This window comes from Sorex araneus, chromosome 5 (assembly GCF_027595985.1).
Source record: "Sorex araneus isolate mSorAra2 chromosome 5, mSorAra2.pri, whole genome shotgun sequence".
Taxonomy (NCBI): Eukaryota; Metazoa; Chordata; class Mammalia; order Eulipotyphla; family Soricidae; genus Sorex; species Sorex araneus.
Window position 1 is genome coordinate 184,191,758 of NC_073306.1, and position 24,855 is coordinate 184,216,612.

Here is a 24,855-nt window from a genome sequence, read left to right on the forward strand (position 1 = left end):
TCGCTCCGGCCTCTCCCTCTGCTTTCTCTCTGTTGAAAGTCTCTTAATTCTCTTAGTTCATTTTACCACTCAGTGGTTGCTCATTGCTCTCGAACTAAAAACATTTAAACTAGAAAGTGAAGAGATAACAATATATGTATGTTACAAAAAAAAATTGAAGAACCGCCCCCCCTCAAAGTGTTTGTTATTTAGAAGATCAGTTAGAGAGGGTTTTGAATGCCCCGATGAAATCGAGGGATTCAGCGTCATTTTTGTTGTTCTGAGGACATGAGTGATGTGAAGTCTCAAAGTCTGGCTAAGAAGTGTAGTGAAATTACTCTTTCTCTCTTTGTAGTTTATTGCGAGGTACCAAGCTGCCAACGGAAGTCAGATTCCTCCCCCACACGTGGTCGCCAGGCGCCTTCCCCGTCCCACCTCCGTCTCTTTCGCTTCGGTAATTTGAGGGTAATTGCCCCACCGAAACCGTGCTTTGAGGGCGCAGCGAGGGCTTGCTACCTTGCCACGTTGAAGGGCTGGCTCCCTCACTTCTCCTTTTAATTGTTTTGACTTCACGGTCTCCTGGAGAAAAAAACCTTCTCTAGCCATTCAGGAGCTGTTTGCTTTCTCCTCCTTTATTTGTTTAAAATTTGAAATGTATCTTCACCGTGGAAGCTTAAAAGCGAGCTTAATTGGTAAAGGGAGGCTCCGGGTGGAGCCTTAAAGAGATTCTGAAGAGTATTTTCGAGCGCTTTCGGCTTGAAAGGCGGGTGACAATAGTTTCTAAAGAGCACGGGAGGTTTCTTTTAACAGCTCTATTCTCTTGCAGGCGCGCCGGGGCCGGGTGGGGGGAACTTTTCTGTTGTTTGTTTGTAAAAGAAATCAAGAAAGGCAGAGGGTCTCGCCTCCTTCCTGACCTGAGGGCAAGAGCGAGGGGTAAGGCGGATTCCCCGCGGCTCCCCCAACGCGCCCGGGAAGCTGAGTCAGGACCCAGCACTGCCCCGGACGCCAAGAGGCGGGCGGCGCCGGCGGCCACGCGCGCCGACGGCCGAGTGGGCGTGTCCCGCGGGCGGCCAACGGGGCGGATCTGGTGGGCGGTGCCGACGGCCGAGTGGGCGTGTTCGCCGGGCGGGAGACGGCGGAGGGGGCGTGCCCGGAGGGCGGTGCTAGCTGCCAAGTGGGCGTGTCCCGCGGGCGCGCGCGGGCGGCGGAGGGGGCGTGTCCGGCGGGCGGCGGCGGCGGCGGCGGCAGCGGCGGCGGCGGCGCGGGCCGGGCCGGGTGCGCGGCGCAACCTCCTGTGCTGGAATGTGTGGCTGCCGTGAGCTCGCAGCCCAGCAGCAGAGCCAGCGCCGCCGAGGCCCCGGGCCCCAGACCCCGGCGTCGGCGGCGGCCGGGACGGCCCCGCGAGGACCGGCGGCCTGAGCCCTCTCCCCGGCACCACTCCTGGGCCTCTCCGGGCCTCTCGGGCCCCTGCGCCTAACTTTTCCCCCCTCCCCCCTTCCCCTCCCCCGAAACTCCAGCAACAAAGAAAAGTAGTCGGAGAAGGAGCGGCGACTCGGGGTCGTCCGTGCGTGCTCGCGGAGGCCGGCCGGTAAGTGCGGTGCGGGGGTGCGGGGGGTGCGATCGGGGTGGGGGAGGGCCGTCCGGGCGGCGGCGGCCGCGGGAGGAGGAGGAGGGGGGGAAGGAGGAAGAGGGGGAGGGCGCGGAAGGACGCGGTGCGAGGCGCTGTCCAGGGCTGATTTGCAGATACTGAGGCTGCGGCGGCGGCCGCGCCGGGCGGGATCGGGTTACAGCGCCGCGGCTCGGGGGCTGGGCCGGGGGCGTCGGTGGGGAGCGGTGCGGCGCCGGGACCCCCTCTGGGCAGCCGCAGCCCGGGCTGGGCCGCCGCCTCCGCGCTGGCGGCGGGGCCGCGCCTGGGGAGGGGAGTCGGGGTGCGGAAGCGGCGGCGCGGCCGCTGCTTGGGGCGCCGGTCCTGAAACTTCCTCGCGGTCGGCCCGCGGCCCCCCGCAGCCCCCCGGCCGGCCCTCGCGGGCCCCTTCCCCGCCCTCGCGGGCCTCTCCCTTTCGCCGGAAGGCGCCGTGGAGCGCTGCGCCCGGGCGGGTTGAGTCAGCCCCGGGGCCCGGGCGGGTCCGCCCATGGGGCTGGACAGCGATTTCTGCGCTCGGGCCGCCTCGCCGCCGCGGCCTTGGGCGCCCGGCCACCCCGCCGCCCGCGTCCCGAGTCCGGAGTGAGATCGCAAACTTCCGGGGCGCGCGCGGGCCGAGCGGGGGACCCCCCTGCGGTGCTCGGGCCCCGACGCCTCGGGAGGGCGCCCGAGGAGCCCGTCCCGGGCGGGCCGTGCGCCGAGGGCGAGCCCGGGGCCGCCGCGACGAGCCGGGCCGGCGGGCGACGACGCGGTAACTTTCCTCCCTCTTCCGGCACGGGGGCTGGGGGCGGGGGAGGGGGCGCTCGTGGTCCGGGCAGCGCGGTGGGGGGGGGGGGCGGGGGCGGCCCTAGGCACTTGGGAAGACTCGGTTCGGCCCATCGGCACCCCAGATTTGTCCATCTTTTTTTTTTCCTCTTTCTCCTCCCTCCCCCCCATTTTTTTAAAATCCCCTCCCCTCTCTTTCTCGAGCGCCGGGAAGCCCGGGGAAAGCTCGGGGCCGGGCCCGGGGGCGACTCCCTTGGCGTCGGCGCTTCCAGCGTGTGGCCGCGAGCGGGCCGGGCCGAGAGGAAGCGAGAGCGCCCGAGTTTGCAAAGAGCCGCTTTGTGTCGGGTATTTTGAGAAAATGGCCGAATGCCTATTTCAGGCAGGAATGCCGCCGCCGGCCCGGCGCGGGTGGCAGCGGCACGGAGGAATTCGTGCAACACGTTGGGCTCCCGGGCCGTGCGCAGCGCCCCGGCGCGAGCCGCGCGAGCCTCCCCCCGGGGCCGGCGGCAGGTAGGGTCGGGAGGGCCTCCGCGCCCGGGCCCGCGGCCGCTTTGCTCGCCCTCGGTGCTGGCCGCTGTGATGGCATCCGGCTGCCTTTTCCGTTGCTGTTGCCGCTGGTACGAGCTGCCCTCCCGGCTTGCCGCTGCACCTGGGCGACGCGGATTCCTGTTTGTCCTCTGATTCGTTTTTTTTTCTCTCTCTTGAAAGTTTTAGGTCTCCTTTTTTTGTTTGTTTGTTTGTTTTTGTTTTTTGGAGGGTGGGCGAGGCTCCTCCTGATGTGCAGGAGAGCACCTCGTTGGAGAGCAGCCCGCGGGCGGCGAGGGTCCGAGGCCCTGCAGGGCCCGGCGTGTTTTCGGGAAGGTGATCTCGTAATGGCTTCCCTCGCCGCGCCCGCGACGGTGGGGCTGGAGCGATTGTTCCAGCGGGTCGGGGTTCAGAGCCTTTCTCAGGCTTAATTTTTTTTTTTCCCCGAAAGTTTGGAGTGCACCAAACTTACTCACACACACAATAAAATGGGGTGTGTGTGTGTGTGTTTGTGTAAGGTTTTTTTTTTTTTAACTTTTTTCATTGAAAAAAGTTAGGTACAAAGTGGAACTTCTCTCCCCCCCCCCCCAACAGTAGCTTATTCATCCGGAGTCAGTTGAGAGCACACGAAATTCAGTTTGCTCGACCAGTTATTACAGGACTCTCTTTTGCAGACGTGATTGTGCTTAGTCGAGGCTCCTACACTTTTAGGTTTCTCCCTTTTCTCCTGCAGATCAGTCAACTGTTGAAAGGCAGATTTAAGGGAGGGGAGTTTTCTGTTCCGTGTATTTCATTTGAAAAGTCATTTTAATTGGCCTTCTGAGTAGCTTTTAAAAAGGCCAGAACAATTAAAAGGGCTTGAGGAAAGGCATGCCGGTGGTAGACCGGAGTGGATGATGGAATATTGTCAAAACAGCTGACAATTTGGGGGGAGGCGAAGGAAAACGTTCCGTGACGGTACTAAAGGGGAAAATCACAATTAACAAAACTCTCCTGAAGGGTTATTTTTAGTCACTCACGAAGCTTTCCTGAACGTAAAGCCTGTGTTGGGAGGCTTAGTTTATTTTACTTTTTTAAGTGGCAAGACGTTATGGGTGCTGCTTTGGTTCTAGGCCAGCGGTGTGTCTAAACTTGTTTGTCTTTGATTCAGAACGCAGTAGTTATGGCCACCCAGGTAATGGGGCAGGCGTCTGGAGGAGGAGGGCTGTTCCCCGGCGGCGGCAACATCGGCATGGCCCTGTCCAACGACATGTATGATTTGCACGACCTCTCCAAAGCGGAACTCGCTGCGCCGCAGCTCATCATGCTGGCCAATGTGGCCCTCACGGGGGAAGTCAGCGGCAGCTGCTGCGATTACCTGGTTGGCGAAGAGAGGCAGATGGCCGAGTTGATGCCGGTCGGGGACAGCAACTTCTCCGACAGCGACGGGGAAGGCCTGGAGGAGTCTCCTGAAATCAAAGGGGAGCCCAGCGGCCTGGCCAGCGTGGAACTTCAGAGTTTGGAACTCAGTGTGGTGGAGCCGCAGCCTGTGTTCGAGGTGCCCGCGGCCCCAGAAGCGTACAGTTCGAGTAAAGAGGTCCCCCCCGAAACACCTGGGGCAGAGGACAAGTGCAAGAACCTGAAGACCAAGCCCTTCCGCTGTAAGCCGTGCCAGTACGAAGCCGAATCCGAGGAGCAGTTCGTGCATCACATCCGAGTTCATAGTGCCAAGAAGTTTTTCGTGGAGGAGAGTGCAGAGAAGCAGGCGAAAGCCAGGGAGTCCGGCGCATCCGCGGGGGAAGAGGGAGATTTCTCCAAGGGGCCCATTCGCTGTGATCGCTGTGGCTACAATACCAATAGATACGATCACTACACGGCGCACTTGAAACACCACACGAGAGCCGGGGATAACGAGCGTGTGTACAAGTGCATCATCTGCACCTACACCACAGTAAGCGAGTATCACTGGAGGAAACACTTGAGAAACCATTTTCCAAGGAAAGTGTACACATGTGGAAAATGCAACTATTTTTCAGACAGGAAGAACAATTACGTTCAACACGTTCGAACGCACACAGGTAAGAGGGTGGGTCTTGCTGTCCTGAGTGTTGCTTGCTTGAGAGAGGGCAGTGGGTAGTCAGGTTCCAAAGAACTGGGTTTTCTGGGACTCTGGGTTCAAATCCTGGTTCTGCCTTTTTTTTTGGGGGGGGAGGATTAGGGGCTTGGGCCACACCGGGTGATGCTCCTGGCTCTGCTCTCAGGAATACTGTTGATACTTGGGGGACCATATGGGATGATGTAGGGGATTGAACCCAAGGTCAGCCTCATGCAAGGCAAGCATTGTACCTCCTGTACTATCGCTCTAGCCACATAGTTCTTGTCTTTAGACATTATGTAAGGTCTATTTTTGCCTCATTTTCTCCATGGGGGTGGGTGGGTATTAATATACAGGACTTGTATTAAGTGAAGGAACATGTCTGTAGCACTTATTTGAAAGAGCAGCCAAGACAGATCATAACGCAATAGCCTAAGAACTTGCGTAGTTCATGTAGCTAAACTACACTTTAAAAAAAAAGCTACATATTTAGTTGACAGTGAATGTGTAGTTTCCTAAAGGAATGGGGAGCTTATCACAAAAAGGAAAACCCAATGATTAACCCTTTCAGAACTTCACTCAAAAATTAACATTTACTTAAAGCTCCTTTTTTTTTTTTTTGGTGGTGCTGTTCCTGAATGGAACAATTAGTCTCCAGAGCAAGAATGTGAGGATTTAATTATTTAAAGTTTGGGATTACAACACTTGCAAACATTTTCCAGAGGAAGCATTAATAAGAATAAAGTGTTTTACTGCTTTTTGGGTCACACCCGGCAACGCACAGGGGTTACTCCTGGCTTTGCACTCAGGAATTACTCCTGGCAGTGCTCAGGGGACCCAGATGGGATGCTGGGAATTGAACCCCGGGTCGGCCGTGTGCAAGGCAAATGCTCCCCAGCCCTGCATCGTTCACTTTTTTTTTTTTTTTTTTTTTTTTTTTTTTGCTTTTTGGGTCACACCCGGCGATGCACAGGGGTCACTCCTGGCTCATGCACTCAGGAATCACCCCTGGCGGTGCTCAGGGGACCATATGGGATGCTGGGATTCGAACCCGGGTCGGCCGCGTGCAAGGCAAACGCCCTACCCGCTGTGCTATCGCTCCAGCCCCTGCATCGTTCACTTTTAAGTTCTCTGTCAAATATCTTAAAGGGGGGCTCTCAATTTTGTCAGAACATTGTAACTATTGGTATTTTTTTTGTGTGTGTGTGTGTGTGTGTGAATCGTGTAATTTTTTTTGTTAAGAGTTGGTATCTTTAGGGACTGGGCAGGTGGTTCAGTGGTAGAGCACTTTCTTTGTATGTGTGAGGCTCTGGGTTCAGTTCATGATTAACAGCATTGTGCAGTACCGCTGGTGTCCCCCTGTCTCCCAAATTTGGCACTTTTGATGGCTCAAAAAATGAAATGATCTAGGGGCCAAAACGAGCTCACAGGATCCCTCTGATACTGCAGGTTGGGAGTATCCCTAAGCACTGCAGGGTGTGACAGGCCCCTGCACATTGCCAGATCCCCAGGCCCCCACCCCCACCCCAAGATAAACTAGGTCTGTGTACTCTTGGGTCTTAAATGAAAGCAACTGGGTGCTACTTGCATTGGGTTACTTTTTCAGGAATTTGAACCCCAGGACTGAACCCCACAAGTTAAGTGGGACACAATCAGTAGATTTTGTTTTTTGTTTGCTTTTGGGCCATACCTGGCAGTGCTCAGGGGTAACTTCTGCCTCAGTGCTCAGGGATCACTCCTGGTGGTGTTTTGTGAGGGGGGAACCATACGGTGTGCTGGGGAGAGCCTGGGCTGGGCACTTGCAGGTGGCTGCTTACACGTACGGCTCCAGCTCCGATAGAATTTAGGCATCTACAGCAAGATTTCCAAGGAAGCCTTCTCTAGCAGATGGCTTTTTTTTGTTTTGCTTTTTGGGTCACACTCAGCAATGCTCAGGGGTTACTCCTGGCTCTGCACTCAGGAATTACTCCTGGTGGTGTTTGGGGGACCATATGGGATGCCACGGATTGAACCCAGATCTACCGCGTGCAAGGCAAACTCCCTACCCACTGTACTATCATTCCGGCTCTGCAGATGGCACTTAAAAACTTTGAAATCTGAAGATTTTGTTGGGAGGCAGGAGCAGTGGCACAGTGGGGAGGGCGTTTGCCTGAAAGCGGTAGACCAGGGTTCGATTCCCAGTATCCCATAGGGTCCCCTGAGCACCGCCAGGAGTGATTCCTGAGTCCTGAGCCAGGAGTCAGGTCTGAGCATCGCTGGGTGTGACCCAAAAAGGAAAAAAAGAAAAAAGATTTGGTTGGGGTTGGAGAGAAATTCCAGGGTTTGAGGTGCTTACCTTGCTTGTGGCCAATGCTGGCTTAATCTTACGATCCCCCCAAACATTTCTGTGCAGCCCTGGGGAACCCTGAGATACCAGGTGGCCTGGTTATTCCCTGCCCTCTGGTTGGCAGAGAGCAGCCAGGAGCACCCCCTGGAGCTTTTCAGCACTGCTTGGGAGGCACAAAAACATAAATAGGATGACATAAATTTTTTTAAAAAGAGATTTTGTGTTTTTTTTTTTTTTTTTTTTTTTTTTTGCTTTTTTGGGTCACACCTGGCAATGCTCAGGGCTGACTCCTGGCTCTGCACTCAGGAATCACTCCTCGCGTTGCTCAGGGGACCCTATGGGATGCTGGGAATCAAACCCGGGTCGGCCGCGTGTAAGGCAAACGCTCTGCCCGCTGTACCATTGCTCCAGCCCCAAGATTTTGTAGACTTTATGAAATTCATTGTAACTAGTCGTTGATTCCCTTTATGGTTTGAAACCATCTTATTTAAAAAATAAAGTTTTTTTTTGTTTTGTTTTGGCTTTTTTTGGGTCACACCGGCGATGCTCAGGGGTTACTCCTGGCGGTGCCTGGGGGGGTCATATGGGATGCCGGGGCTTGAATCCAGGTCGGCCGTGTGCAATTCAAATGCCCTACCCACTGTACTATCCTCTGGCCCCAAAAATAAAGTCTAAACATTATGGAAATACATAGCCTAGGGAGTGACATTTATTTGGGAATCATACCCCAGTAATCACGAAATAGTTGAGACACTATTGGACTGACGCAGTCTAACCCCAGATAGCACATGTAACTTCATCAGTAAGTACTCTACGTTCATGTTGTGTGTTTTTTTGGTGTTCTGAATTTGGGTCACACTTGTTCCTGGCTCTGCGGGATTGTGTCGGAGGATAGAACTCTAGCCTCTCTAGCATATGGGCTCAGCAGTTGAACTACCTCTCTGGCACTTATTTAAGGTTATTTTTGGGCCCACCCCAGCAGTGCTCAAGGCTTACTTTGGTTCTGCTCTCTGGGATTCTGCCAGGTGGTAGGGCATAGGGGACCAGGTGGTCGTCAGTCAAAGCCAGCTAGGCATAGAACCTGGGTCTGCCGAGTGCCAGACACATGTCCTTCCTGCTGTAGTTTGTCAGGCCTCTGATTTCAGTTTTTCTTTTATGTTAAATATGGGACTTTACATAGAAGTGGTAGTATAGAGTGTTCACGTAGGAACTGTTGTCAGAGTAATGTGCATGACATTTATGTGTATCTTCGTGATTTTTGTTAGGGGGGTGGGGCTGCACATCTGGTGGTGGTGAGGGCTACTCAGCTGATGCCTCTATAAGTGGTGCCCAGGTGACCAGCCATGTGGTGCCATGCTGACTGCACACATGCAAGGCAGACGCTCTCTTAGTCACATCACCGATCCACCTTGATGAAATATTTTTACTTATATACATGTGTGTATATTTGTATAACTTGTTACTGCCAGTCAAGTTGAGCATACTACCTACTAGATGTTTAATCCCTTTATTTTAAAAAATTGGGCTGAAGCAATAGTACAGCAAGTGCTTGCATGCTGCCAACGCAGGTTTGATCCCCAGGATCCCATATGGCCCCCTAAAGCCCTACCAGGAGTGTTTCCTGAGTGCAGAGTTAGGATTAACCCCTGAGCATCTCCAGGTGTGACCCAAAAAGCCCCCTCTCACCCCCAGAAATTGGATTTTTTGGGACCTGAGAGATATAATAAAGCAGGTAGAACGCTTGGCTTGCATATGGCTGACCCAGGTTTGATCTATAACATCCCATATGATCCCTTGAACACTGCCAAAAGTAATCCCCGAGCACCGATGGGTGTGGCCCCAACACAAACAGATTTGGCTTGTTCATCATCATCATCATCATCATCGTCATCGTCATCGTCATCGTCATCACCATCTTCCATCTGCTTTTTGGGTTACACCCCATCAATGCTCAGAGGTTACTCTTGTCTCTTCACTCAGGAATTACTCCTGGCGGTGCTTGAGGGACCATATGGGATGCTGGGAATCTAATCCAGGTCGGCTGCGTGCAAGGCAAACGCCCTACCCGCTGTGCTATTGCTCCAGCCCCAAGTGTAACTCATTTTTACTCTTCAAGGTTACATAAAACTGGAGGTTCAGAATTTTTTTCTTCGGTTTTTTTTTGGGTGACACTTGGTGGTACTCAGGGCTTACTCCTGGCTCTGCACTCAGGGATAACTCCTGGTGGTTCCCAGGGGTGCTGGGTGGAGTGTGGGTGAGATGGGACCATATGGGGGGGGGTGCCTGAGATTGAATCCAGGATGGCCATGTGCAAAGCAAAAGTTTGCCCGCCTTCCTGAAATAGTATTTGTTTGTTTTTGGGTCACACCAGGTGATGCACAGGGGTTACTCCTGGCTTTGCACTCAGGAATTACTTCTGGTGGTGCTCAGGGGACCATATGGGATGTTGGGACTCGAACCCAGGTCAGCTGTGTACAAGGCAAAAACGCCTTACCCACTGTGCTATCGCTCCAGCCCCTAAAACTTATCTTATCTCTTGATTTTTCCCTTTTAAAACATTTTAATTTGTGATCAGAGTGATAGTATATCGAGTAGGGTGCTTGCCTTGCATGTGACTGATCCGGGTTTGATATTCCGAGCCTGCTAGGAGTGATTCCTGAATGCGGAGCCAGGAGTAAACCCTGAGTATCATTGGGTGTCGCCCCAAAACCAGAGGCAAAAACAGGTCTTAACTTTTATTTTTTGGCTTTCTGGGTCACACCCGGCAATGCACAGGGGTTACTCCTGGCTTTGCACTCAGGAATTAACTAATACGGTGCTCAGGGACCATATGGGATGCTGGGAATTGAACCCGTGTTGACTGTGTGCAAGGCAAGCGCCCTACCCGCTGTACTATCGCTCTAGCCTCGAGTTCTTAACTTTTTAAATTTTATTTTGTTGTGTTTTTCTTCTGTTAGCAAAGTGTAGTTAGGTGAGTTTTTTGAATTTAACAATTTACATTATCTATTACATTATCTATGCTATACATCCACATAGAAATAGAAAAACAAAATGAAGTTCTGTGTTTCTTTTGTCTCGCTGACTTGTATCTCACCTGGCGTTGCTCAGAGGCTGCTCTTGGCTTGGTTTGTGCTTCGGTATAGTGTGGTGCCAGGGAATGAACCCAGGCCTCCGCCATGCACATCCTGTACTTCTGTTGAGCTGTGTCTCTGGTCTTGAGTAGATTCCCTTCCGCATGGGAGATTATTTTTTATTTTTTGCTTTTTGGGTCACACCTGGCAATGCACAAGGGTTATTCCTAGCTCTACACTCAGGAATTACCCCTGACGGTGCTCAGGGGACCATATGGGATGCTGGGGATCGAACCCAGGGTGGCCGCATGCAAGGCAAATGCCTTACCCACTGTGCTATTGCTCCAGCCCGAGAGATTCTTTACTTTATATTTGTTTTATTTTTGGACCTCACCTGGGTGCTTAGGGCTCTACACTGGATGGAACCCAGTCAGCTTTGTGAAAGACAAGTGCCCCACCAGCTGTGCTTTTGCTCTGTCTTCCAGGGTAGATTCTTAAAAAATATAATTCTAAAGAGTGCTTGATTCCTTGTCAAGATAATGGCTCAGTGTTCAGTGTGTAATATGTAGCTTTACTGTGAAAATGGAAAGTGCTTTGAGAATTCAGAAAGCCAGTGATAGTTTGGTTAGTAAAGTTTAGTTATGTGAAATCTGAATTAGTTCATTTATATTATCTATAATAGATATGACAGTTTTGTCAGGTATGAGAAAAAAATTCAGATGAAATAATGCTCAGTATTGGAAAATATTTTGGGTGAAATATACTCATGATTGATTATTAGTGACAGTTGTACTGGCCTTTTAAAGTCATTTAAAAGCAAAACTTTTTTTTTCTTTACAGGAGAACGCCCATATAAATGTGAACTGTGTCATTATTCAAGTTCTCAGAAGACTCATCTAACTAGACATATGCGTACTCATTCAGGTTAGTAAAAAATGGGAACTTTGCTCTCGACTCTCACAAGGAAGTTCTAGACCTGAAACCAGTCATCATTATGATCACACCTTTAATACGGTTTAGAAACTACACTCCCAAGTCAGTATTCTGTTGCTGAGGAGCTGTATTTAAATGGACATTTTATTTTTTAAAGTCTTTTTTTTTTCTCTTTTTGGGTCACACCTGGCAGTGCTCCGGGGCTGCTCCTGCCTCTGCACTCAGGAATTACTTCTGGCGGTGCTCAGGGTGCCGGGGATCAAACCTGGGTTGGCTGCATGCAAGGCAAATGCTCCACCTGCTGTCCTACCTCTCTGGCCCCTGAGTGGACATTTTATATTGTGTTATTTCATACTCAATTTCTTTCATGTGTGTGGTAGAGCTCAGGGATTAACCCAGGGCCTCAAGCGTGTGAGATTTATATTCTCCCTCTGTACCACTGAGTTACATTTCAGGCTCCTAAATGGAAATTCTTCTTTTTGTTTTTTGCACCTCAGCCTGCAGTACTCCTGGCTCTGTGCTCCGGGCCCACTCCCGGTGGCTAGGGGACCATGTGGGGTGCTGGGGGTCGGACTCAGACCGCATTCAAGTGCCCTGCCTTCTGTATGTGTCGACTCCTCTTTTTTGGGGCTTGGGTATAAGTGGCAGTGATTAGGGCTTACTCTTGGCTCTGTTCTAAGAAGTCATTCTTTATTTTTTTTCTTTTTTTGGGGGGGGTCACACCCGGCGATGCACAGGGGTCACTCTTGGCTCTGCACTCAGGAATTTCCCCTGGTGGTGCTCAGGGGCACCATATGGGATGCTGGGAATCTAACCCGGGTCGGTCGCGTGCAAGGCACATGCCCTACCTGCTGTGCTATTGCTGCAGCCCCCACTAAGAAGTCATTGTTGGTGGAGTTTGGGGAGGACATTGGGTGTCATAAAACCGGAGGTCAGCTGCCTAGACACAAATACTTTATCTTCTGTTGTATCTCTGGCCCCCTGAATGGATATTCTTAATGAGTCTGTTAGTGAACTCTTATTTTTTGTTTTTGTGCCACACCATTTATGCTCAGGGTGGGTAACTCCTCGCTCTGTTCAGGAATTAACTCCTGGCGTTTACGTGGGTGTATAGCTTGCCGGAGATTGAACCACTGGGTTGGCCATGTGCAAGGCAAGTGCTCTTCTTGCTGAACTCAGCCCTTGAGAGGAATTTTTGGAATGGAATATAAATTTGTATGCACAGCACTTCTGGGAAGGAGAAAGCTCTTCTTTGGTGAGAGTGACCAAGGGGCTGTATCTGGGTTTGCTCCTGGTTCTGTGCTCAGGGGCCACTATATTTGGTTCTCAGGGGACCACTTGTGGTCCCAGGCATCAAACTGGGGTCAGTTTATTCAAGTAAGGCACCATAGCAGGGCCAAGTGTGGCTGGGAATGGTCCCCAGGCTCCGTGAGCACTTCTTGGGAGCCTTCCTTGAGGAGCTAGCTTGCATTTTATGTGGTATATTTTGTAAAGTCAGTGGTAAAGAAATTTTGTTTTTTGTTTTGGGGCCACACCTCGAAGTGCTCAGGGGCTTTTCCTGGCTCTGTGCTTTAAATGGCCCAGTGGTGCTCAGGGACACAGGTGTGGTTCCAGGGATTTGTATTAGGGTTTGCCACATGCAAAGGCAAGTGCCTTTTTAACCTCTGCATGGTCTTTCTGGCCTTGATTAAGAATTTTTGTGGGGAGGGGGCTAGAGCGATAGCATAGAGGGTAGGGCCTTTTCCTTACACATGGCTGACCTGGGTTCCTTTTCCAGCACCATCAGGAGTAACTTTTTTTTTTTTTCTGCTTTTTGGGTCACACCTGGCAATACACAGGGGTTACTCCTGGCTCTGCACTCGGGAATTGCTGTTGGCAATTGGGGGACCATATGGGATGCCCAGGATTGAATTTGGGTTGGCTGAGTGCCCTACCCGCTGCACTAACTCTCCAGCCTAATAGTTTTTAAGTATAAAGCTATACTCAAACTTATACTGAGCATGCTTGTCATGTTAACGAACTTTAATGTACCTTCTAAGTTTCCTAAGCAGTTGAGGTGGGTCATTTAATCAGAAACTGGATTTTATTACTCTAGGCATTTTTTTGGTTGCAAGTTCTTTTTTTATTTTTTTTTCACACCTGGCGATCGATGCACAGGGGTTACTCCTGGCTTTGCACTCAGGAATTACTCCTGGCGGTGCTCAGGGGACCATATGGGATGCTGGGATTCAAACCTGGGGGTTGGCCGAGTGCAAAGCAAATGCCCTCCCCGCTATGCTATCGTTCCAGCCCCTTGGTTGCAAGTTCTGAGGGTAACTTAGATATTGTCTCAAATTTGTTATGGGTACTCATCATGTCCTATAGCTAGAGCTAAAGCCTTTAGTTAAACATTTTAGGATTTCCTTCTTCATAACTATCCTGAGGTATAGAGGTTCTTTTATCACATTGCAAATGTGGGGGAGGAAATAACAATTGAAGAATACGCTGTTTTCCCTACAGGATGTTTCCTCTTTTGGTTTGATCTTACTTGCTTATGTTACTTAAGTTTTCTCAGGCCTACCTTGTATCTCTTGGAGGTTTATATGCTTGAATTCTATTTTATAGTCTTATTTGAAGTCTCATATAGCTGGTTCATTAGTGTTCTGGGTCACATTAGAGATAAGAATGATGGCATTTCTTTTTGGGTTAATTGAATCAACAATACTTTTTGTCATTTGTTCATGATGTTTTCTGTCACTTAGTAATCTTTGCTAAATAGTTTTTATTTTTTGTTTTTGGGCCACAATTGGTTTTGCTCAGGGATCATTCTTGGGACTGGTGTACCATATGCTATGCTAGAGATTCAGCCTGGGTCTTTCGTTTGCAGAGAAGATGCCTTACTGGCTTTGCTATCTCTCTAGCTCATATTTGTTTTATAAAATTTTCACCTTTTATATATGTGTGTATATATATTTATATACATATACACATGGATAGGACATTTCATTAAAATTTTTCTACATTGTATGAATATAATTGTCTATACACATACACATTTATTTTATTTTTGATATTTAAGCCATATCTGATATGCTTAGGGCTTATTGCTAGCTCTGTTTGGAGTTGTTGCCGCTCAACGCTTGGGGACCATGCAGGACTGGGTATTGAACCCCGGCCTTCTGAGTGCCAAGCTTGTGCGTAGCTCATTGACATATCTTTCTGGCACATTTTGGAGTTCAGCAAGTATTAGAAGCCTTTTGCAAGGATAACCTGTTGAGCTATCTCCCCGAGTCTTGTTGGTGAAGGACTGGGAGTGTCATTCTTTGGTGGCGCACTTACAAAGCCTAGCATATGCTACTCCTGGGGGTTCAGTTCCTGATACTGTGGGAGCGGGGAGCATGTCTTAATGAGTAGTAACTATCTGTTAAATACCCCCCAAAATTGAGATTTCTTATTTCTAAATGTAGTACTCCTGAGATATTTAAGTTTGAATCTATTGACCAAGAGACAATAGGTTTAGGAGAGGATAAAATGTTTTCAGTTAATTTTATTGTACTTTATAACCTTATTCTTATTGATGTACTGTGATTTGCAGAGTTAATGATGGTTTCCCTGTGTACATAATTCCGAAGTCACACCACCATTCTGCTCATCTTCTCCTGAATATTTCCAGTTCCTCTCCCATTCTCCCATTGGCTGTCCCCAAGCTCACTTAAGTGTCTCAGTTCTCTCCTTAAGTTTCCTTTTGTCCCTTTGTTGCTACCTTGCTCTGTATCCCTTAAGTTCCACATAATAGAGAGATCATTCTGTGTCCCATTGCTTCTGACTGACTTTACTCAGTATGATATCCTCCAGTTCCATCCATGTGACAAATTGAATGCTTTTGCTCTTTTTTTAAGATTTTAAAATTATAAAATTAATGATCTTGATTTTTTTCCCCCCTTTTTGGGGTCACACTGGCGATGCACAGGGGTTACTCCTGGCTCATGCACTCAGAAATTACTCCTGGTAGTGCTCGGGGGACCATGTGGGATGCTGGGAATCGAACCCGGGTCGGTCACATGCAAGGCAAACGCCCTACCTGCTGTGCTATTGCTCCAGCCCCAATCATCTTGATTTTTTATTTAAATAATAAAATTATTTAAATTTGGGGTGCTGGAGTGATAGTACAATGAATAGGGTGTTTGCCCTGCACGCAGCCAACTCGGGTTTGACATCTCATACAGTAAGCACCGCCAGGAGTAATTCATGAGTACAGAGCCAGGAGGGACCCTTGAGCACTGCTGGGTGTGGCCCCCAATGCCCCCCCCCCCCAAACCCTCAAAAACAAAAACAACAGGCAGGGCATGTGACCCTGTGAAACCTGACACAAAAAAAATACAACAAAATAAAAAACCCCAAAACCTGCCCCCAAACATTACAACTTTGAAAATGTCTCAAGAATCTACCTCTTAATGAAATAAAATCATGTAAATAAAGAGCAGAGCTATTATCTTTATCTTTCATGGACTGCCAATAGTTTGTGAGTTGCAAACAGGAAACAGATATGGCTACTACCCCCCCCCCCCCCCCCCCCCGCCGCTTTCCTTGATGGCTTTGTTGTTTGCTGGGGTCATAAGCTTGGTTATGGTGTTCACACTTGGTTGATGTGCTTGCTTGCTGTGCGTTGGGGGATTGATGGAAAAGAAAATTGGGTATTAGTGAATGTACAGACATGTTTTTTTCCCCTCCTGTTGGTGTTCCTACCTAATGATTTCAAAAGGATCTTTCTGTAGTGCTTGGAACACTCACATCTTTTCTCTTTCCTGTTAGTGGAGATGCTGCCATTGCTGCCATTTCAGCCTGGATAAGATGCATTCAGATCTTAAAAGTTTCTTTTTCCCATTTCTTTATTTTGGGGGTGAGGGCTACACCTAGTGGTGTTCAGGGGTTACTCCTAATGCTGCACTCGGTACTCTGGAGAACTACATGGAATACTGGGGTTCTAACCTGGGTCCACTGCATGTAAGGCAAGCACCCTACCAGCAGTACTATCTCTCTGACCCCCGAAAATGCTGATTCCAAATATAGACAAGATTTAGTGACAGCAAAATGATATTGTGTGTGGGGAAAGATGAAAGAGCCAACAAAAATCTTGCCACGTTTTAAAAGCACTGTAATTTTCTTTAGGCTGGAGCAATAGCACAGTGGGTAGGGCGTTTGCCTTGCATGAGGCTGACCAGGGTTCTATTCCTCTGTCCCTCTCGGAGAGCCCAGCAAGCCACCAAGAGTATCCCGTCCACACGGCAGAGCCTGGCAAGCTATTCTTAGCTTGGCGTATTCTATATGCCAAAACCAGTAACAAGTCTCACAAGGGAGACGTTACTGGTGTCTGCTCGAGCAAATCGGTGAACAACAACAGTATGATAGCGACAGTGAAGAAGAATTTTCTTTTTCCTTTTTTGTTTTTGGGCCATACCCAGCAGTGCTGAGGGCTTAACTCCTGGCTCTGTGCTCAAGGATCACTCTTGGTGGTGCTTGGGAACCATATGGAATCCCCTATATATTAAACCCAGGTTGGCCGGGAGCAAGACAAATGCCCTATGTGCTATATCACTCTGGTTCCCATTATAAATTTTTAATAGTGCAATTATTTTCAGAAACAGATAGACCTTATAAGTTCCTTAGAGGTTGGGTTCATATGGAAAGGCTGGAGAAACATGTGACTCTTTAATCCAAAAATTACTAAGTCATTTCAAAAGATACGTGCATTTTGCTTCTTGGTCCTATGCTGTTTTATGTACTGAGTTTTAGTTTTGATTGCTTTGGGACACTTGAGGTCTTTGGGAGCTACTCCTGACACTGCTGTGGGATTCCAACCCAGACCTCCCAGATGCAGGTCATGCTCTTTGCTGAGGTATCTGCCTATAAGGTATCTGCCTTATAGATTTTATTGATAAGTAATTGAGTTTTTTATTTTTATTTATTTCTTGATGTGTTGGGGGTCACATCTGCTGATGCTCAGGGTTTACTCCCAACTCTGCACACAGGAATTACTTCTAGCGGTGCACAGGGGAACATATGGGATGCTGGGGATCTAAGTTGGGTTAGCTGTGTGCTAGGAAAGTGCCCTACCCGCTGTACTCCCTCTCAGGCTCCAGGTATTTAAACGGGTTTCAATGCTTTGCACAAAATACACAGGAAGGGGCCGGACGGATAGTACACAGTTGATAGGGCTTTTTGCCATGCATAGGATGACCCGGGTTTTTATCTCTGGCATCTCACTAGAGAGAGATGGTCTGTCAGGACAGCCAGGAGTAACCCCTGAGCATCACCTAGTATGGTCCAAAAACTAATCAAAAAAAAAAAATTACATATCACCCTTACTTGATCTCCAGGTATTTGTATGCTAGAACAGCGTGACTGTTGTTTTTTGTTTGTGGTCACACGTGGAGGTGCTCAGGGCTTACTCTTGGCTCTGTGCTCAAAGATCACTCCTGGTGTAACTTGGGATGACCTGGGATGCTGGGGATCGAACCTAGGTCAGCCACACGCAGGACAAGTGCCCTACTTGCTGCTCTGGCCTGCGCTGGCCCATTGAACCATCTTATCTCCCTGACAGACTCTTAACTATTATGAAATCAGTTTCCTCCATTCTGTGTTTGTGTTAAATAAATGTTTGCCTCTTATTGAAGTTATTCATTGGAGAGGACAAGATAGGGCCAAGTACAGGGGGACAAAGAATATGTTCCAGTAATCTTTCTTACAGATCCTGTTGATAACGTGGAAAGCGGGTCCAGGTATTCTACAGGTCTTGGTTTATATACCTGGATACATGTCTTTGCTTTTGAGTAATTTTATCATCAGACATTTTCTGATCATGTAAAGCTTATGAACTACATGGTTTTCATAATGTCTGAATGGTTTTGCTTTATGAAAAAAGTAAAATTTGATGTGAATTTGAGTATGTTTGACATGAATTTTCATAAATGTCAATTTCCATTTTTCTACTATGCATTCCATTGGACCAGTGTGGTATGGATACCATTTGGTAATATTTACTAAAGTGTGATCTAGATGGGTATGTATTCAGATAGAACGTGTTACTCTTACGCCTTTAATTTGGGGGTGGGGGGTCATTTTGGTTATATATGTACCTGTGATTATGACTTTGTATGCTTTTTTTTACATGCCATGTTTATTTGTATGCTCCATGTCATTTACCTGGTTTCTTTCCCAGAAGTAAGACTGGGAAAGATCAGCTTTTTCCTAAGAAGTAGTTATTTGGTATTGTGTAAGTTTTGCTGAACAAAGCTTGACTCAGCTTTTGCTGTGCTGTGCAAAAGGGTTAAGTAAATATCAAAACCCTTTAACTCCATGAGGCTCGTAGCAGTGTTTAAAATCTTTCTAAAAATGTCTGGGACTATAGAGTATGATGTATTTCTTTGAAAATCTAGGTTTATCTTTGAAAAGATTAGTGATTATGTATACTCATACCTTTTTTAAACTAAGGATGAGGTGTAAAATTTGTATTCTTGCCCCAAAGTTAATAGAGCGCTTAACACAGTTACTGTTGTTTACTTACTAATGAGCCTCTGTTCTTTAGTAGCTCTTGAGAGAGCCTTAGTTTATGAACTTTTAGCAGGTGATGATTTACCAAGATAATTCTCCGTTTGCTTTGAGAGTCAACATCATGGGATATACAAATAAATATGGGTCAATGTAAGGTGCATGGTGCAGTCTTTTCAGTGAAGTGCCTTTTTTTTTCCCTTGTTTTCATAAAATCTTCAATTCCTAATGTATGTCTCAACATCTCGTTAACCTTCAGGTGAGAAGCCATTTAAATGTGATCAGTGCAGTTATGTGGCCTCTAATCAGCATGAAGTAACGCGCCATGCGAGACAGGTTCACAATGGCCCTAAACCTCTTAACTGCCCGCACTGTGACTACAAAACGGCAGATAGAAGTAACTTCAAAAAACACGTAGAGCTGCACGTGAATCCACGGCAGTTCAATTGCCCTGTCTGCGACTACGCAGCTTCCAAGAAGTGTAATCTGCAGTATCACTTCAAGTCCAAGCATCCTACCTGTCCGAGCAAAACCATGGATGTCTCAAAAGTCAAGCTAAAGAAAACCAAAAAGCGGGAGGCCGACCTGCCCAGTAACGACATTACCAATGAGAAACCAGAAACGGAGCAGGCGAAAGTCAAAGGGGATACGTCGGCTGGGAAGAAAAACGAGAAGTCTTTAAAGGCGGAGAAGAAGGATGTTTCTAAAGAGAAAAAGCCCTGTAACGCCCCCGTCCAAGTGACCACGAGAACGCGCAAGTCGGCCATGGAAACGAAGGAGCCGGAGCCGCCTCCCAGGAGCACCTCGGAGAAAAGCTGTAAAACCAAGAAGAGCAAAAGGAAGCTGGAGGCCGAAGCCCAGCCCCTCCCCGAGCCTGCTCCCGAGCCGGAACCGGCTGCGAAGAAGAAAAAGAAGGCCGAAAGCAAACCCAGAAACAGCCAGGACGTGCCAAAGGCCGCCGGCAAGGTGGAGGAGCCGAGAAGGCAGAGCGCGTGCGTGCGCAGGAGTTCGAAGAAGAAAACGCTGAAGAGCAAGGCCGGCAGGAAGGGCGGCAAGCCCGCTCCCAAGGGGCCCGCGCACAGGGAGGCGGCGGCGCGGGAGCCGGAGCCGGAGCCGGAGCCTGAGCCTGAGCCGGCCCCGAGGGAGCCCGAGCCGCCCGCGCCTGCCTCCGCGCCGCCCGCGTCCCCGGGACCTGCCCCCGCACAGCCGCCCGCGTCCGTGGACGAGCCCATGGACGAGCCCATGGACGCGCCTGCCCAGACGGAGCCGCCGCCCGCCGAGCCCGTCCCCAGAAAGTCGCCTCGCAAAGAGAGTAAGAAGGAGAAGCAGAGCGAGCCGAATCAGGCGGCCCGGAAGGAGCAGATCTTGGGGGAGGTGGGCCTGGTTCCCGTGAGGGAGAGTGCCGCGGCGCCCCCCGCGCCCGACGGGGCCCGCCCGGAAGCCGAGGCCCAGATCCCGCAAGAGCAGGAAGCCAGGCCGGAAGCCAGGCCGGAAGGCGCGCGGGGCGAGGGCGCGCAGGGCGAGGTACCGCCCGCCGACCCCGCAGCGCCCGCGCCCCAGCTTGAGCCCGAGCCCGAGCCCGAGCACGAGCCTGAGCCTGTGCCTGTGCCTGTGCCTGAGGCCGTTCCCGCTGCACTGGACTCGGCGGTGCCCCACTCCCAGGTGCCTGATGGCGACCCGGAAGTGGACTCCGACATGGAAGTGGACGCCGACGAGAGCCAGGCCCAGAACGGCCCGGCCGGTACGGCCCCCGCCCGGGAACCCGGCTCGCCCCCGCCGCCGCCGCCGCCCACGGAGAATGCTGCGGCCCACGGGGATGCTGCGGCCAAGTGCGCGGCCGCAACCCCGCCTGCCGCCACGGGCGCCACCGACGCCCAGGAAATGGACGAGGATGAGGGCATCCACAGCCACGACGGGAGCGACCTCAGCGACAACATGTCCGAGGGCAGCGACGACTCGGGGTTGAACGGGGCGCGGCCCGTGGCGCCCGACACGGGAGAGAAAAGCGCCCCCGACGACGCCGGGCCGGGCAAGGGGGCCGGGGGAGCGTTTGTTTGCATCTTCTGCGACCGGTCCTTCCGAAAGGAGAAGGACTACAGCAAGCACCTCAATCGCCACCTGGTCAACGTGTACTTCCTAGAAAAAGCAGCGAAAGGGCAGGAGTGATCACACTGGACAAGGCTTCAGCTCTTATTCTGTAAGATCTATTACATTTTGTATTCATTTACGGTAGTAGACAACCTTTGGAATTATTTTTTTAAATTCTCTCTCATTAATGTTCAGTGTTTTAATCCCTCCCCCCTTTTAGATAGCGCTCTCCGCCTCCCCCTCCCTTTATGGCTCTTAAAATTGTTGATACACAAATTGTAGCAAATCAGAGGGAGTGTCTTCAACCAGCAGACACCTAAATCGGTTAGTGCAGTGAATAAGAAGCTTGAGATGGTGTTAGAGCATGCTATTGCTGGTCCCGCGGTAATCGGTTAGTTTCTTGTGTCTCTCTTCCTTGTTCCATTTTAGTTTATTCTTAGTTCATTGTTTAGCTCTAAAAATTGGCCTACTTAAAATAGCAAATTACTTGAAAATTTTTGCCTGCTTTATATAAAGTTAGCACTTTAAAATTTTTTTTAGAGATAAGAAGAGACATTAAAATTGAAGAAAAATTCTCCCAACAGTGGACATTGTATCAGTCCAGGTATTTACTTCCTGAGTTTGATCAATATTTCTTGTATGTGTATTTTAATCGTCATAAAAACTATGATTTTGGTGTGTGGTTTTTTTTTTTTTTTGGTGCTTTAATGGCTTAAGATGTTGCACATTGTTTTTTTTTAACCTATGCAGTTAAATTTTTTTCCTAGAAATAGCATTTGTGTTGAATAGTAACACTTTATACATATATATGCATGTTTATTTTGGCCTCTTTGGAGAGGGGGTGCTTTTAGTCTTGTTTGCAAAAGGGCAGTTTTCTTTTTCTTTTGCTGCAATTGTCTTTTTTGCAGAATATTGGTGTGTGCAAGTTTGTGAGCAAATGAAACATGCAGCTTCAATCCTTTGATTTTCACATCCTCTATCAATGCCAGACTCTTTATTTCATGTTATTTATTTTAAATGAATGATAGTACAGTCACAGCTCTCAGTCTGAACTTTGCAATAAACAAACCACAGCGGCTATCTATGGTATGTTTTTTGTTTTTTTTTTTATCTCAAATACCAACCATCAGAACTTTTTTGACCTGTTTTGGTACAGGTATTTCCTAAATGTACAGTGCTAAGTCATATTTTCAAGGACAGCTCTTTAGAACTCTTTTCTAAATAGATGGTTGGTGTTCACACGGCTACTCAGCTGAATATGAAATTCTAAGTGCTATTTCAAAACTGCAGACCTGGATTTAGAAGACATAATTATCTCAGAATAACTCAGAACATTAGCTGAGAGATTTCTAAAGCCATAGCTTTGATCCAGAAACCTAGGGTAAGGAAGATAGTGTGAGCGCTGGTACACCAGCCTCCACTTCCCATGATACAAATCCACTGAAAAAAGACGAGTGAAATGACTTTTCCTTCAGTCCAGGCTTACCGATCACACTTTCTCAGGGATCTCCACAGCCTTGTGGGTGTCCTGGCTGTCTGTGCGACAGTCTCTTTTGATATTTGAGGCCTCAAGGAAATGCAGCTATCGTTGTGAACCTGGCAGAGGGCACTTTGTATAATAGTGTCCACTCCCACAGTTTTTTGGTATGTTTGGCCAGTTGCCAAAAATAACATGAGTGCAACAGAGGATTTTTCTTGGGATAATACTTAAGTGTTGCAGTCAAGTAAGGTTCGATCCCAGTAGGGGATCATGAACAATTCTGTCTCATGAGCTGTTTTGAAGAAACCACTTTTTTTTTTTTTTCCTGATTTGGTGATCTCTTTGAGGCAGGTTTCCTTTTTTGGGCAGTGAGACAGGGAAGATTAGGAAAAGCATTGATGAAGTGTGGTTAGGTAACTGGTTAAACATCAGAGTGAAGTTTGTGTTAAGAGACATACAAACTTGGAATTGACTGGGAGGCCAAAGATGTAAAGAAGATTCTAGATGTGAGGAGTAAGTTGTGTGTTGATGGTGTGTGTTTTGTTTGCATGAATGAGAATTTGTAGATGATGTTGAATTTTAGGTAAATTCTTGGCTCGGACAATCATTGTCAACAGAAGATCACGCTGCAAATATTTATGTTGTAAAACTTAAGTTATAAAGCTAGTTAAGTTTTTCTAACAGCTAGTTTTAATATTCATGGTACAGTTTATGTAAGTTACCTTTTACATTGAATATAAAAAGATTCATGTTAATACAGATTGGATATTGGGAATCAGTTTAGGGAAAAGAAAGAAAAGTGGATTCTTTCATACTACAGAAAAAATAACTTGTAGGAAATTGGGCTGATTGCATATCTAATTTTTAAGACTAGAATGCTAAAAGAATATGAAGGAAATTAAGAATCCCTTGTTACAAAATTGATCTGTGAAAAAAGATTGTTACTGGAAATTGAGTGAGACTTGAGGCCTTTCTTCCAGAAAACAAGGACTTGTCAGGCCTATATTAGGTTCTGAACCTTAATGCCATGTATTTGTACTTATTAAAAATTGTTTCAATGAAAAGCATATTAGTATGAACTTCTGGTCTAGTTGGGAGTTCTTCCATTTGAAAAATGTGATATTTGCATGGAACCTTTTGAATATTTTTGTTTCCTTGGTTTCCCTCTACTGGATAGAATTAAAATTAGCATTTTCCCTTTTGATATAAGAATAAAGAACAAACATGTTATTTGTAAATTGATGTTTAGTAAATAGAGATAAACTTGAAACAGTAGAATACATTATAAGCCTAATCTTAGTTAGTCTTATTGAAATGTTTCTCTTAACTATCTTTTGAACCTATATTCACATTGGTTTTCAAGATATTTTAAGTTATATTTTTCCTCTTTTCAGAGCTGCTTTTGGGGGGCTTTAAAAATTGAGGTGTAATTTACAAGTGGCTAAATCTCTTTGATAGGGCTTCTTTATAACTGGCTGGATGTTTTGCTCTAGTCTTCCAAGAAAGGACCATTTTATTTTTTAGAAAAGTCACGTGGTCTTTACCTTTGGGGACTCCTTTGCATATGTGTGCTAATACAAATTTAAACCCAAGTAGACCTCATCAGATGTTACCCCATGAATGTTGACAATGGAAGGAATTGAATACCTTGCCTGTAGTATATCAGTTCTGGGCTGAAAAGCTGGGGAAGAAAATTTTCTTTTTTGTATAAACTAGGAAAACAGTGTGAAGTTCCCTTGTTGACCTCAGCAGATGAACTGAGCTGATAGTATTAATTCAGATTCAAGGAATTATCTGAATCTTGGTTTGTGTAGACTTGTGATCTACATGCAATATTAACTGAATGAGATAGCTTTTACAGTACCGTAATGTACTTAGGCTCTCCCCACCCTTTCAACATCCATTAGCTAATGAACTTTGTAAACTGGCATTGAAACATTACAGCAATGTTTTGTTGCACCAATTTTATAAACTTTTACAGTGCAATACATGTTACTTTTCAGAAACAAACCAAAGGTTAATTTCTCAAGGTTATTGCTGCTGGCTTTAGCAGCATATGATGGAGGATCTTTTATATACATTTGTAATAGATAAAAATCAGATTGGAAATCCTTGTTTAAAAAGCTTAAACCATGTACCAAGGTTTTGGTCCAAATTGTGTAGGATAAGTTAAACTTAAATTGCATTCTATTAACCAGTATGAGTGTATTTCTGTAAGCATAGTTATGTTGAAATAAAGATTTAAAAAGCCTTTTATGCCTTTGTTTATTATTGATACGCCAAGTTAATTTTACTGCAATTGCACATACTTCCCCCACCCCTCTATTTTTTTTTTTTTTTTTGGTCGGGAGCCATACCTGGTGGTGCTCGGCCCTCACTCCTGACTCTGAGCTCTAGGGTTATCCCTGGCAGGCTTGGGGGACTAGATAGAGTACCTTATGTTCA

At 47.8% G+C, this 24,855-nt stretch overlaps 1 protein-coding gene across 3 annotated transcripts; it reads left to right on the forward strand.

Annotated features, from left to right (window-relative positions):
• The first annotated feature begins 1,224 nt into the window (after positions 1-1,224).
• Positions 1,225-24,661, forward strand: REST (RE1 silencing transcription factor). 3 transcript variants are annotated; one of them, XM_055140424.1, is made up of 5 exons: positions 1,225-1,567; positions 4,062-4,968; positions 11,223-11,306; positions 19,102-21,039; positions 21,471-24,661. In XM_055140424.1, the coding sequence occupies exons 2-4, from the start codon at positions 4,074-4,076 to the stop codon at positions 21,006-21,008; spliced, it is 2,886 nt and encodes a 961-aa protein (XP_054996399.1). In that variant the 5' UTR covers positions 1,225-1,567; positions 4,062-4,073; the 3' UTR covers positions 21,009-21,039; positions 21,471-24,661. The 3 variants fall into 3 exon arrangements, with proteins under 3 accessions (XP_054996399.1, XP_054996397.1, XP_054996398.1); XM_055140422.1 differs by having other exon boundaries at positions 19,102-24,661; XM_055140423.1 differs by lacking the exon at positions 1,225-1,567 and adding an exon at positions 2,023-2,372 and having other exon boundaries at positions 19,102-24,661.
• Positions 24,662-24,855: the final 194 nt, after the last annotated feature.

What these genes read in the sequence shown, in the direction of transcription:
- REST (XM_055140422.1), top strand. Translation starts at nt 4,074, where the DNA reads ATGGCCACCCAGGTAATGGGGCAGGCGTCTGGAGGAGGAGGGCTGTTC. An exon ending in ACACGTTCGAACGCACACAG is followed by an intron (nt 4,969 to 11,222) that starts GTAAGAGGGTGG and finishes TTTTCTTTACAG; the next exon opens with GAGAACGCCCATATAAATGT. An exon ending in ACATATGCGTACTCATTCAG is followed by an intron (nt 11,307 to 19,101) that starts GTTAGTAAAAAA and finishes GTTAACCTTCAG; the next exon opens with GTGAGAAGCCATTTAAATGT.